The 15,113-nt window shown below is 44.4% G+C and overlaps 2 protein-coding genes across 2 annotated transcripts; both read right to left on the bottom strand.

Annotated features, from left to right (window-relative positions):
* Positions 1–1,505: 1,505 nt before the first annotated feature.
* Positions 1,506–3,553, bottom strand: LOC118516554 (caspase-like). The gene has a single exon (XM_036062502.1). The coding sequence runs from the start codon at positions 2,334–2,336 to the stop codon at positions 1,584–1,586; it is 753 nt and encodes a 250-aa protein (XP_035918395.1). The 5' UTR covers positions 2,337–3,553; the 3' UTR covers positions 1,506–1,583.
* Positions 3,554–5,025: 1,472 nt separating this feature from the next.
* Positions 5,026–7,922, bottom strand: LOC118516559 (L-threonine 3-dehydrogenase, mitochondrial-like). The gene is made up of 3 exons (XM_036062517.1): positions 6,931–7,922; positions 5,583–6,107; positions 5,026–5,509 (listed from the first exon to the last, which is right to left on the bottom strand). Exons 1-3 carry the CDS (start codon positions 7,121–7,123, stop codon positions 5,103–5,105), a joined length of 1,125 nt encoding a protein of 374 aa, XP_035918410.1. The 5' UTR covers positions 7,124–7,922; the 3' UTR covers positions 5,026–5,102.
* Between the last annotated feature and the right edge of the window lie 7,191 nt (positions 7,923–15,113).

Raw genomic sequence — 15,113 nt, 5'->3', positions numbered from 1 at the left:
ACTTCTTTAATGTTTTAGTAACGGCCTGGCCGTATTGCTAAAGAGAAAACTTTTAGTAATGCATAATCTTGGCCTAAGACGTCCTGTACCATCTCTTGAAGCTAGGATTATTAGACACTCCATCTTTTATACTCCCTCTCTCTCTCTGTCTGCTTGGCCTAACGACCTCTTAGGTGACCGCTTCCTTAGGTAACGACCTCCTGCCATTGATAATATGCAGTTGAATAGTCAGTCCTCACTATAGGGGAACGGTCCGGTTGGGATTTGAACCCCGGTTCTGCCGTATGAAGACCAGCGCCGTCATCGCCTCTTCCACCGGATCGCCCCTTCATCTTTCATACGGAGCTTTCTAATGACATTACTTTAATTTTAAGTTTTGCCAAAAAAAGTCTCTTTCTCATCAACCAAGGAAGGCTTGGGCACCTATTCAAGTTTAATGTTGTGTGCATCACAACGTAAATTAGCAGACAATGTAGCTGAAATCAGTGCAGTTTCAGCTTCATTTCATTCGATGGTCCTGCGGCCACCAGCGATTTTCTGAACTGTCCTTTGATTAAAACGAAGTTGGCGACGGGTTAATTGCTCAGAATGAGCGCCTCCCTATTTTTCTAGCTGTCTTTCTGATAATAGGGCCAAAGCGAATGCTCCAGAGATTCGTCCGCTGAGCAAATTGAACACTATACAGAAGCTGTTTGTTCTCTTCTGTGAAGATATGCGCCGCAGGATATCTTGTTGTTTACTAGAACGTAAAGGCCATTTGAAGAATGGGCACTGTAATACCTCCATTATGTTCCCAAATCTTGGGCAGCAGGATTCTGTTGACGAGGATCACTATTTGGTACAGATTTAGACTTCTTACTCGATATAACCGAACCAGCTGATAATAAATTTCATAATATTCCAGTTGGTGTAGTTTGTCTGCCGAATATTATTGGTGAATATTATTCCCAGCAGTCGTAGTCGCTCTCGGAATACTTGAGTCGAAACTAAGTTGTGTGGATTGCTGGGGCAAAATGTGAAGCGCAACGGTCTTTTCTCAAGACGCTTGCGTGAGGAGGATCCGGACCGTTGTAGGACAACGCAATTTGGGTCTACCACGCGTCCTCTGTCCGTGTGGACGGCCTCAAATTACGTTAAGGGCTCGGTCGTCCGATGTCATTCTCCTGACATGACCCACCAGAGCCTATAATCCTTCTGAGCATCTTCCTCTCGAACGTGGCTAACAAGGTTTCGTGAGGTTTGGGCAGAGTTCATGTCTCAGTCCCAGCTTCATCCGTGGCGATAGGTTTTTTGTATTCTTCTTCAATGTTTCCTCAGGCTCAGTTAGTATGGCCGGTTGGCAGTCGGTGCTGACTCTTGACTCCAGAACCAGGCTTCAGACTCGATTGGTTAAGTCTGCCCAGTGTCATTAAAACCAATAATATGCCCATGCTTGTTGCCTTCACGTGTTTTGTCATTTTTTTACTATTTTTTCTTAGAATAACAATATCTACCAAAAGAAACTCGACGGGGGTGAGAGGATATTCAATCCGGTTTATTCATTTTCTAACCTTGTGGCTCTTAAACAATAAAGCATAATAAAGCTACTTGGGCACCAGGTAAAATTGTTTCGATAACATTGAATGGATAACAGGCATTTGTTTCAAAGGTCCTTTGTTCGACGGTGTCGAACGGCATGCCACCAGATACGACACGTGCGTTAACAACGAAAGTAAGTCTGTTTCAGCAATATTGCTGCGTAACACTTGGCACAGGTACTTTATGAACCAACTACCTTCCTCCTCGCTGCGGTACGACACGTGATTTTCGACCGACGAGTACATCACCAGCAGATCGGCATGCATAGGTACGCAAACATTTACCGCTTCTGCTACGTTCAGTGTGGCATCCGTTTGGACGACGCGAGTTCCAGTGTCATGATCTGTGCCTCTGCAGCATTGAATGAAGACGAGCTTTGGCTTTCCGATTAAGGACGGGCAATTGCTTCCGATAAAATCGATCCACAGATCTTCGATGTAAATTTCACGTCCTTGGATTCTGAGTTTATCCTTACTTCCGTGGCCCATCGCCACCAGCAGCAGACAGTCACTGTCCTTGTGATCCTCACTGGCAACCGTACTGAGCAGGGTTCTTAGCTGCTGTATTGTTTTATCGACGCACATTCGCAACTTAAATTTTAGTCCCTTGAAAACGTCCACCACAGCTGCCAGATCCTTTTCGGATCCTGGCCGGTCCTGTTGATCAGCAATGATCAACGCCGTTCCACGGGAAAGATGGTTCGTGTTGTAAACCTGGAGCACCAGTTGGTCCATTTTTGGGACAAACACTATCAACATACGCGGTCGGCTGTAATGTGAGCTTCCACAACTTTTGAGCGCTGTCTTTTAAGGGACAGGTTTCCGTGAATGTTTGGTATGATAAGATTAGTGTAGATAGTGCGCTGATAATAGATTCTGAACTACATTTAGCAAGTACATTTTTTTTTACTCTCTTCGCCCCACTAAAAAAATACTAAAAAATACTATTTTATCTAGTTTTTAAACCGTTTTAGCAAGTTTATAAACTATTTATATTACTGTTATATATGATAAAATACTTCTTATCCAAAAAAATGGATGAAAGTAAGATTTTATGAACAGCACTTATACTTTGCTTTGCGTATTTGAAGCTTAATTCGCCTGCAATGCGTGGAAGATTCAATTCGATTTAATCATACCAAGAACGAATTATCTTACCACGCAATCATTATTCTCATTGAATTCGCTGAAACGCTTATTTTTATCAACACCTTACGATGCTCTTCCAAGAGTCCCTTTCTACGAGACCCTATAAACAGCGACCCGTTCACGCTGCAGAGCAAACAATCCTATCTCGATCTTATCAACAAGTGTGGCTTCCACCTTGCTCCCACCTGAGGGCTACCTAGAAATTAGGGAAATTGTCATAGTTTTATAAATTGGCTATGAGTGATAGCAACATTCTGGTTACTGCCTATCGAAGGGTTTGCACATTCTTCTTTTTTGTGTTTAAGATTTCGAGAGGTATTGGTTCGCGTTTCCTGGCTTTCTTGACTTAATTCTACCCGTACCTGGAAAGCCAATCCAGCGACAGTTCGGACGAATTGGGTGAGATTCGAAACCGAGTTTTGTCAGTAATACTCAATACTATTCAATAAAATGCGACCAACGTCGTAGATGTTTCAACCAATACTTCTTACATTGCACCAACTCTTTTGTGTACGGGGGAGATTAAGGAGGGTTTAAGCAGATATAAGGTTACTAGAGATATTTCAGAGTCCCAGCTAAGCGCAGTGACAAAAAAGGCTTTGTGTAGCAAGTATGTACCTTCAGAGACCTTTTTTAGCCAGACCTTATCGTAGACCTTATGGGTGAGGTCGTTTAGGCGCTTAGCCCATTCTGTTGCTAGCATGTTCTTCTGCAGTCAGTTGTTTCAACAGCTATGGCGCTTCTCTCGTTTGTGGAAAAACTAAATTGTGAAACCTTGTTATGACCGCACAATTGTATTGCGATAGTTTCAGTGAGAGTGGCAGTCTTCATATGGCAGGATCGGGGTGTAAATCCGATCCAGACCGCCTCCCCGTACGTAGGGCTGACTACATTACTACGGGTAAAATTAAGTCACAGAAAGCCAGAAATGGTAGGCGGCGAGACCGTTCGAGGTTGTAGTGCCCAAGGACGACGACGACGAGTTTCAGTGAAAATTTAGAAAAATTGGATGATTGTGGTGATTCAATACATTTTTCCAACCATTGACTAAACCTATGGCCGATCATGCAGAAACAAACCACCATACCACACCGCAATAAGGATTCCTTGGGAAGCTGATACGGCTGTCGAGGACCACAGTGGACGCTTTGCAGTGCAGGGTAAGAGTGTCGAACATGGTGTTAGAATCGTTTAAATCTCATCGGGAACTGGAGCCTCTCCTGCGACTCTCCTGCTTACCGTTCAACATCGCTCTGGAAGGTGTCATGCAAGGTGATGGATGAAATTTCACCTTATCTCTTCAATTCCTTGGTTTCGTGGCTGACTTCGACTTCGGCTGCGTGAGGCGTACACCCAACTGTCGGAGATCAGATGTAACCGTGGGTGGAGGAGTGCCGTCCTGGACCGAGTTTCTAGGAAATAGATTAGCGATCTGCCCATGTCTCACAGACGTGCTCTAGGCTAAGCAGGAAAGGAATACTAAACCTTCTTGACGCTGATGTGTTACCACATATTTTAAATGCTTTATCAAGAAGATAAGAGTTGATGGCAACACACTGAGCAAGATAAGTATAGGACCACCATGTTTTTTTTTGGCAACATTTTCCACTTACCGATTTTTCTTTTTTCAGCTCATTGTAAGGGTAGTAGGATAGTAGGATATTAGGATAGGATGTAAGGATAATAGGTAGCTTATAAGGATAGTGTGTTATTAACGAAGAATTGAAGAAAATAAGTGAACCGAACCGAAGGGTTCCCTTAAATTGTGCCGAATCGCCAATGGCAAGTGACCACAAGACATGTACAGCATATTTTGACAAGCAAGTTTCGGTCATTCCAACTTGACAGGTAGTCTTTGGAGTTCCCTTTTCCCAAAAAAAAATATTCCCTTGACGAATGAACTTAAATATTCGGTCTTTATCGATGAAATAATGTTGAACATGGCTGGTACAGAGAATTGGGTTTCAAGAGTCCGATTCTAATATCAGTTGGAACGTTGATGCTGGTGCACTAAGTCTAGTCTAGGGAACATTTTGACTTTAAGGAAAGATTCAATTGGCACGAATTTGAGACTGTGGGTGGAGGGCATGCTAAGCTTTACCATTAAGCTTACTCGACCATGGTGAGTCCTCGTGTAGTGGCAGCATAATAATGCGATTCAATGCTATAAACCGACTATGGCTTATGACTCAAAGCATGTTGATAGAACTGCTCATAGTACTTCCGCCAAATGTGACCAAATGTGGCTGTGAATCGTGGACATTTCGGACTTCGGTACTCGTGCCATCATTGTGCGCCATTTGCTTCTTGTAGGTATACACAGTTTATTGCAGCGCTCGTTGGCCAGAATGTTGTCATGAAAGCGAAATGGCCGCCTTAGTTTGACGCCTTTTTGATGTAGTTTTCGGTGACATCGCGCACCATCAGATCAACCAGCTTGTCCACGTCGTAGTGGTGCTGCCAGCCCCAGTCTCGGCGCGCCTCGGAGTCATCAAAGATTTGTGGCCACGAGTCGGCGATGGCCTGCCGGCTATCTGGCCGATAGCTCACGTGCAGCTCGGGAATATACTTGGACAGCTTCTCCACGAGCTCCTCTGGCGTGAAGGACATGGCAGTGACGTTGTACACTCGGCGCTGCAGCTTCTCCTCCGGCGCGGTCATGAACTCGAGCAACGATCGAAGACAGTCCTCGATGTACATCATGGGCAGACGCGTGTCCGGTTTGAGGTAGCACTGGTACTTGCCCGTCTTTAGCCCCTCGAAGAAGATAGCCACGGCGTAGTCTGCAAATAATAAGAACACACTTGATTGACAAAAATCCGGCCAACCGAGCAGGAGCTCAAACTGTTAACCTACCGGTAGTACCACCGCCGGGTGGATCGCTAGAAATCACACCCGGAAACCGAAGGCAGCGGAAGTCCAGCCCGAACTTGTGGTGGTAGTACTCGCCCATCAGTTCCGCATGCACCTTCGACACACCGTAGATCGTGCGCGGTCGCTGGATCGTCACGTTCGGCGTAGGGTTCCGGGGGCTATCCGGGCCGAATGCACCGATCGTACTCGGCACGAAGATCCGCAGCTTGTACTGTTTGGCCAGCTCGAGCACATTGTGCATGCCCTCGATGTTGACGCGTACGGCCAGCGGTACGTTTTGCTCGCCGATCGCACTGAGCAGTGCGGAAAAGTGAATGATCCAGTCGACACGATGATCGACAACGATCTTCTGCAGGCCCTTGAAGTCGAGAATGTCGGCGAAGATGTACGGGCCACTGTTGACGATTTCATTGCTCGGTTTGATGATGTCGGACAGGATGACGCTTTCCTCGCCGTACTGGCCCCGCAAAAGCTTCGCGCATTCCACACCAAGTTGACCGAGTCCGCCTGTGGAGATAAAGTGCCGTGTATTTAGACCAATATTTTACATTGCAAAACAGCATGGTGTATAAGCTTTCATAATCGACCAGATGTGGTGTGTAGCTGTCTTAATGAATAAGTTACGGAGGCGTTTGGCCTGAGCAATTTTAGACCTAGCGAGCTAGAGCTTGAGCTCAGTTTATCCGAACTTGATATCACTTACAATCACGATTAGACTGACTGCCTACACGTTTTGAATCCCAATTATTTTATTATTTCTATTAATGTATAATCTATCACTGGTAGGAGGAAACTAATTAAATTCATGACAAAGTATCACATCTAAATAAATCTTTCACGTCCACGTTGGCTTGCACGAAACACACTCCACTGTAGTGACGTATGCGGAAGCTGGATGTTTCAGATGAAATTACCAATGAGGCGGTGGTCTTTGCCGAACATTGCTTCCTCGGTACAGTACTTTGCTGTCTACTTAATCAACACTTTATATACCTCATTTTGAGCTTAGCTAACTTTGCTTCCATCTGCTCAACTATCAGTACCAGCGAGAACCGTTCAGCCCGTTTTGCACAGACCACCAACTCACGGAGGAACCGTTGGGGCTGACTGGCGGCAAACAACTTCTAAACTACTATTCTCCCCTAGCAACGCGATCCACAACGCGACGGCGGAGTGCGTACGACTGTTGCTAACCTTGCATCACAATTTACTCCTCAATTGAGCGCTCAATTGAGCTAAACCGAATGAGCAGGGGCTCGCCCTCTTCACGTTTCACGTTTGCGCTCGCTCGCTGCCGTACGGGAGTCGGAGCCGTTGCGTGGGAACTCACCTGTGATGAGAATTTTGGGATGCGTTTTGCGTACTCCACCGTTCGCAAACCATCGGCGTTGCGGTGGTGCAGTGCTGAGCTGTTGCTGTACTGCCGCCAGCGGAAGCAGCACACCATCGGCCGATGAGCCACGCTGCAACTGTTGGCGCAAACATCCGCCAAATGCGGTCGAGGCACACTTACGCAACAGCATCCTTACCCGGGAACTGAGAAGCCGTACGACCGCGTGTGATTAGCGTTGTGGTGATGTTGTCTGTTCGTCCCAAGTCGTCGCTCCTTGCACACAGCACGTGGACGAGATTTCCTTACGGGAGTGGCGGATGAAAAATTCGCGACCTCAACCGAGTGCCAAAAGCGTACGACGGATGACGAAAGGGCGGTCAAAAAGGAATTTCGATAAATGATTCTGTTCCCGTACGATCGCACGGTTGGTATGTCGAAGGAGGGAATTGATAATTGAGCACGATGGATCGAAAATCTGTATCTTCCTGTACCCAACACACACAAAGTCACACGCACACAAGCACACCCACACACACACACACACTCACTGGCACAGCTCCTGGGAGGGAGGAGGTGTTGGGCGGGTCAGCTGAAAGGGTGAGGACGAAGGACCAAAACCGATTTGTGCGGGATCGATGCGAGCGCGAGTCCGTTCGGGTCGAGTTGCGGCTTTGGACTGACTGATGCTCACTCCAAAGGCATTCCCGTGCCGGAGCGCGCATATTTTTGCGACCATGGCGACCCCGCGGGACGCGCACTGTGTTTGGTCGAATCGAAAGGCGGCGGCCGCCGGGGTTGACGGGCAAGTAGCACTAACACCCTAGTCCGCGTGCAGTGGTCTGGCGATCGAGCCGGAGCCGGAGGAAGCAGAGAAGTCCTTCCCGCTCCCGTCGTGCGCTCTCGTGCGCAGTCGTACTTGTTGCTACAATGTATTTCGCCCGTACTACGCAAATGTGTGCTAGCTGACCATGCCGGCGCGATGGCAAAGGGCCGGGCTCGAGTTATTGCCGCCGTAGCGAAATTTAACGTCGTACAGCGGCTTGTCGTCAGGCGGCGTGTGATGATGCGATCGTGGTTAGAATCCTCCCCAACTCACACCATTCTCGCCCCCTCGACGCGCTTTACCCTTGGACCGGGTGGATATGTTGCACCTCCTAGCGACAAGTGGCGACGAGAATGCAACTCGAGAGCGCGGATGTTAGAGAACAGGTTCCGATGCGTTGGCTGCATGGTGCACGCCGCGCACGAAAGAGATGACAGGCAGCACACGTACGTACGTGCTGATATTAGCATTTTTGTGTATTTCGAACTGGCTGACGGACCATGGTCAATGCCGCACTATAGCGAGATGATATGATCGTGTTGCAGAACCATGTGCCAGTGGACTGGTTTGGAAGGACAAAATCGATCGATCACGAAAAAGAAATCTCCTGATATCGTTTATTGGAAAAAAATTATTGCGTTAAAGTAGATAAATTTAATGTTCAGAATTTAGTGATTAATAAGTTTTAATATGTGTTCGCGTTAAGTGAATTCTCTCTGATTGGGGTAATGATGCGGTATTCAAAAAAGGTCGATGGTCTGGGCGATTATTTATGCTGATTAATTATTCATAATAAATTTGTTTTTTTTTTTGAAAAAAATATAGAGAATCAAAGAAATGTGATTGTCCTTTGACCTAATTAAACGTCACCTATATCGATTAAACAACATTGTGCCTTCTTGTATCATTTCGTCCATCTCTACCAATCCGCTTTATTAATCATTTATCAGTTTTAATTGTAGACGATATTTTATCATCATCAATGCGCAGCAATGGAAGGCAATGGAGAAGCCGTTACGGCCAGCTCTGCGATCTTGTAGCGCCTGATAAGCACGTATGAGTGGGAGATCTAACGGTAGGTAGTAGGAAAGTAGCGCCGATCTTCTCACGGCAGAACCGGGGTCCAAATCCCATTTGAACTACGGGGATTCATTAAGTCTAGTAAGGCAGAAATGGCAGACATACGCCATGCCTCCATCCTGAGAGCAAGTGGTGGGAAAAATTATGGTTTGGTCGGAATCGATTCCGGTGCGGTCCGAATTTTGCGAATTCGATTCTCAAGAGTAGGTCCGAGCTCAATAGCGGAACCGATTCCGGAATCGAATCCGAAACCGATTTTATGTTCGTTATCATGAAAAATAAAAACACAATTTCTATTCAAAATTTGAAATTGGATTGCTCGTACAAGTAAGCCTTGCATTAGGGACCTCTTGTTTGTGGAAGTCTCACATTTGGGACCTCGTAGTAGGCGCCATGAACTAGGAACCTCGCCTCATTGACATTTCTACTTTTTTGAAGTAGAAAAGACTTGATACATTTTGGCCAATGACCCGGACGAAGTTGTTTCTCCGTTACCTTCTTGTATGTCTTATGCGGATCCGGGATTCCTATTTGGTGTCCTAGCTGCTATCGATGTCTGCCGGTCCTATTCCCTTTAGAAAGGCTATGCATCACTGTCGAAAGACTCCTCAAAGAGATGGCTTTTGGACAATGTGTTCTTATCGAGGGTTAATTTCTTTTTGCCTTAGTTGACAATAAGGTCTAATCACAGTGATGAATGCGTGTTACTGGAAGAAGCTATCACCCTAAGATATCTAAAGCGTGAATTGCATAGCGACTGATTATGTCGTTTTAGATCTGCATTATCAAATACATTGAGGACCGCTGTTAAGGAGAAATCTTCCAACCAAAGGCAACCAAAGGCGATCTTCACGAAGCGCAACTCGCAGCGCAAACATGATTTTATTGCAAAATGCAGATTTGAAATTTGTGAATATATTAGGATATTGATGTAGACATATTTTGACTTATAGATCTACTCTTTATTGTTGCTACTAAAGATATGGATTGCTTAAAATTATTATACGAATACGAGCTGAAGCATGTGTGCTCTGAAGGTTTTATTGAAAATTCGCCCAACTTATTGCAGGTGAAAACAAATCTGTCAAGAATATATTCCATTCCGATAATTACACTGTCACCAGATACACCTTTGTCTTGCATGTTGAGAGTAAAGTAAGATTTGCATTTGACTAATGTAAACCTACCCAACCAGCACCCGACGACGACGCCTGACGGTACAACAAGTCAATAGAAGGGTAGCTCGTTCCGTAACCTCATCGGCACCACTTTCAGGGTCGTTAAGCTCAGTGGGTTAAAGCAATATGATGCAATGTGCAAACGCATGCTTCGAACGCACTTCAGCGTCAGCCGAATGGTGCAATAAGCATGTCAAATGCATGAATTTTCAATTGTTCGGTCCCAGGTGCCCCATAAAGCTAGGGTTCAGTAGAGGACTGTGCTTCGAACAAAATTTCGTAAGCAAAATATCCTCGTACACCGTTGTACAGTGTCCCGTTTGGCGGGACCAAGAGGTCATACAACGACGCAAATCTGTCTGGTGGAAAATTGCTTACCACTGGAGCATCCACTTTTCTACCGCTTGTACCTGGTGGTAGGTCGCTGGCTGCTGCATCTAAAGATGGTCCGCTGTGCGCGAGCATTACTGTTACCCTGGAAACAGTTTGCTCCCGGCGTGACGCAACAGGTGAACGTTTGCGGTGCCATTTGCGCATACACGCTGGTGTGGAGTTGGATTAGCATCTAATTACATGACACCAGGATGGTCTCTACCGATAGCGGTAGGTGGTTTTGATGACGAGAATTAAAAAACCATAAGCTTAAATTATGTCATCGGCATGATGGTACTTACTGGAGGGGAACGCATAGCGACAGAGCCGCAGAGTTCTTAGTAGCCAGTTCGTATGGTATAGTGTTTTGGCTTGCCAAAGTTTTCCAGCACTTTTCTGGGGTGCAAAAGTATGATCTACGACGGTGGCGATTGTGGTGAAGGTCGTACACAGACCCGTGCCGTGGCGTTTTCCTTGTACGCCGTATTTATGTTCTTCCGTTCAACATAGACGGTGACGATGGCACCGTCCGTCAATCAGTCTTCGCGCGAGAAGCTATTTTTACGATGTTTGGAACCTTTTTTTTTTGGGGGGGAGTAGGGGGAAAATCGCCTGATGCTGTTAGATAATTGTTGTTCCGCGTCATTAGTGGGAGTGACTTGTTTTGGGGTGACTAGTTCTACTTCTTACTGCTGCTCTGTCTGCCTGTTGGGAATGGGTCGTTGAAACAAAAATGTTTGACCAGTCTTCCGATTCTTCGCGTGCAACGTCACAAGTTCGACGACTGGCATTGACCATAAGCATAATAATAATAACCAGGCCGACCAGCTCTGGGCACCAACTTTTGTTTGATTGGTGCCGTGAACTTGCTGCATTGTGCTGCGGTGTCAAACGTTGGATGTCGGTCAGTTCCCACGATCTGGTCATCTGCATTCCCATCAAACGTCTAGAGGAAGGAAGCACCATCACGATACAAACAATGCGCATCCAACAATCTGCATTTGGATACTGCCCCAGTAGCTGTCTTTTAAATGGTGACATTAGCCAGGTCAATGGTTGATTGCACTGCGCGAAACAATTTAGCTGAAGAGTTTGCATAAGTTTAACCATTCATTTAGATAATTGGACTTCCGGAGTGCACGGTTAGGACCGCTTCTTCCTGGAAGATCAAGGAAGCGGTAGATATTTTATTGGGTGAGTGGTCGATGAAGGTGTGCTAATTGGCGCGTAAAGATGGCAGACTGCTTACTCGTTGATTTTGTACCTTGAAATTATTAAATGACGTACGTGCTTTATATACATACGCTGTATTAGTTATCAAATAACGAGTAAAACAAGGAGGAAGGCATAGCATAAATAGACCTGGAAGATCTATCATTCACAATCTCCGGTAGATATACTCTCAATCACCCAAAGCTTCTCCAACCACCTATCAAGTGGATTCGGTATTATGACTACGAGTTAAACAAGTTAAGCTTTCGTCCAGCTTATGTTTCCTATCAAGTCACGAGCAACCTTACACAGGTTACACCCTGAATTTCAACCGATCACAAGCATAATACCGAATTCTCGATTCAAAGAGCTTAGGACAAACCTTTGTGTTATTAGATATTTTACATCACATAACCTTGCTATCACTATATCGATGAGGATTTAACAAGTATCAGCAGAGAAGTTGCTGGCGTAGCGAACAAGTGAATTACCCTAAATGAATGCACCGGAATCGGTGGCACCGGTTTTCATTTGCAGTAAGTGGTATCAATCAGTCCAGTAAGCCGAATGTCCTAAGAGGTCGTTAGGCCAAGAAGAGAGAGGAAGAGAGGGAGATAATGCATCACTCCATTGTATGATTGCAACTTTCCACAACGAGACTGCAATATTCCACTATCTAGCTGTAATATTCAACCGAGTTGTTCATAAGATCCATTATATGATACAAAGCCTGTATCGTTCAATCAATATCAAGTGTTGCAACCGCTTCTCAATTTTACCCAGGTACATGAATTTGGGATTTCTGCAGGAAGCTTTGACAATAACCTTAATCTGGTCCTACCTGAACTTGTGAAAAAGACCGATGAAAAATTAATAAACAATAAACTGCACTACATCACCAGCTACTTTCCTTCAAATTGGAAAATGGCTAAACTAATTGCAATTCCAAAGCCGAGTAGAGACTTATCCCAACCAGAAAGCTATAAACCTATTAGCCTATTAAGTTGTTTCGGCAAATTATTTGAAAAATGTAGTGAGATCCAACTAAGACTACATACCTCCAACAATAACATCATCCCAAAGGAACAGTTTTGATTCCAGCCTTCCCTATCTACCACCCATCAGTTGCACAGATTAACAAAACATATCAAAGTAAAAAGACAAGAAAAGAAATCCACAGGCCTGGTTCTGCTAGACAGGGAAAAAGCATTCGACAAAATCTGCCATGAACGATTGATACATAAACTAATAACCCATAAGTTCCCTATATATCTAATGAAATTCATTCAAACGTTTCTTAAAGACAGAAATTAAAAACATTTTTTTATTGGCACTTGTAAATAATGGCACTTTATCCCCTCTTCTTTTTAATATTTACACGGCTAACATTCCTTCTATGAAAAATTGCCAAAAAATAGACGCAGACGATATAGCAATAGCATGTTCAGCTAAATCTCCCAAAACAATCATAAAATCACTAAACAATGGCCTTCAAAAAAAATGCCAAGTAGTGCCAAAAATGGAAACTTAAAATTAATGGATCTAAATCGGAAGCAATATTTTTCACCGAATAAATTGCCAAATCAAAATGTCAATTATAATTACAGCAATCTAGGCTGGAAAAATTCGGTTCAATATCTAGGCATTCTTTTGGACGAAAGATTAAAATTTAAAGTCAATACCGAAGCCACAGAGTCAAAGTGCGAAAAAATGTTTAAAATCTTACACTAACTCTCTAACAAAAAATGTCGAAATGCGCAAATTGTCATAAATTAACACTTCAAAGATTACAAAACAAAATCTTAAAAACTATGCCGAATTTTCCCCCTTGGTATCGTACATCATCCCTCCACGGTATTTGTGATATACCTTTCATAATTCAATATATAGTCAAAATACAGGAAAACTACTTTGCAAAATGCCAAACAAATCAGTTTGCAATCATACGAAGGTTAAGCGCTTAGTTAGTTCTTGCTATTATATAGCAATAGTTTAAAAAAAATGCATACATACTTTGAACTCTTGTGAAAAACAATTTATAGTAACTTCGATAGGTTGTCTAGTATTAGTCATTATTTAGCATTAGTTGTAAGAATTAGTTGTAAGATTAAACCTCGTTTTGAACTTGTTAGTGGGTTTTTAATGAGATATTGTTGGGGCGGTCCGGTGGCAGAGGCGACAGTGGCGCCGGGCTTTACACGGCAGGGCCCGGGGTTCAAATCCCATCTAGACCGCCACCACGTACGTAAGGCTGACTACTTTACTACGGGTAAAATTAAGTCACAGAAAGCCAAAAAATGGCAGGCCGCGAGACCGTTCGAGGTAGTAACCACCCCATCGAAGTAATCTATCATTGTTCGGCACTCCACAGATAGAACATTCTTGTTAGTGAGACTCGTTTGTTTGCTTTAGCCCAATTTCGACGTCATAAAAGTGGTCGGTAGCTTGAGAAACAGAGGATCGCTTAACTGTCAATAAAACTGCACATGTATGCATGGCTTAGTAAGAGCTGACTACTTTGCTACGGGTAAAATTAAGTCACAGAAAGTCGTAAATGGCTGGCTGAGACCTTTAGAGGTTGCAGTGCCAAGGAAGAAGTAGTCTTTTTTAGAGTTAAAAGTTGATTGTCTGACATTTGTATTACGTTCTGCTTCCTGAAAGTGCCATAAATCCATACTGTACACGTCATTAGCCGTTTACAAGTTTGATGTTGACTTGAAGAAGCTAACTCCCGAATGTTTGAGGGGCGGCCCGGTAGAAGACGCGACAGTGGCGCCGATCTTCTCACAGCAGGACCGGGGGGTTCTAATGTTATCTGGGCTAATCTAATCCTCCATAGTGAGGACTAACGATTCAACTCAGCGGTAACAACAAGTATAATAAGCCAGAAATGGCAAAAATACCCTAAGAGGTCGTTAGGCCAAGAGAGAAGTAGAAGTAGAGCATCAGGATTGAAGATAACCGGAGCTCAAGCTAGTCTCGCTCTAGTGCAAGTCTTTGTTCGATGTAAAGGCCATTGAAAGCTGTCTATTGATACCTCCAATATCGGACATGAGTCTTCAATCACATCGCGTCGTTAATGTGGTTAGTTTACCCAAAATGCAAAAGAAGCCCCACGTGGGGCTTTAAATAATGTACAAACAATAAGAGTTGAGCTGTTGTGTTCTGTTCTCCACGATCAAACGCATGGTAAAGATCTAATCCGAGTTCTTGATCTTTTGCCGTGGGTCTTGTAATAGGAGCAGGAATATTTGTAAGCAGCACTCTTAGCAGTAAATAAGTGACGGCCGTTTTCTAATTATTTCATGCATTTTTTGTTTTTAATTACAATAGATAGGTAACTTGACGCTTATTGCTTTATGCCATGATTCTACGAAAACATGGTTTCCATGATATATTTCATCCTTCCCAGATCCAGATATCCGCATGGACCCAGTGGCGGATCAACCTAAGAGCGGAAGGAGCGGCCGCTCGGGGCCTCATCGGTCAGTGGTGCCTCGTCGGCGAGGGAAATC

The sequence above is a fragment of the Anopheles stephensi genome, unplaced genomic scaffold, assembly GCF_013141755.1.
Source record: "Anopheles stephensi strain Indian unplaced genomic scaffold, UCI_ANSTEP_V1.0 ucontig32, whole genome shotgun sequence".
Taxonomy (NCBI): domain Eukaryota; kingdom Metazoa; phylum Arthropoda; class Insecta; order Diptera; family Culicidae; genus Anopheles; species Anopheles stephensi.
This window is presented reverse-complemented; position numbering and strand designations above follow the sequence as displayed.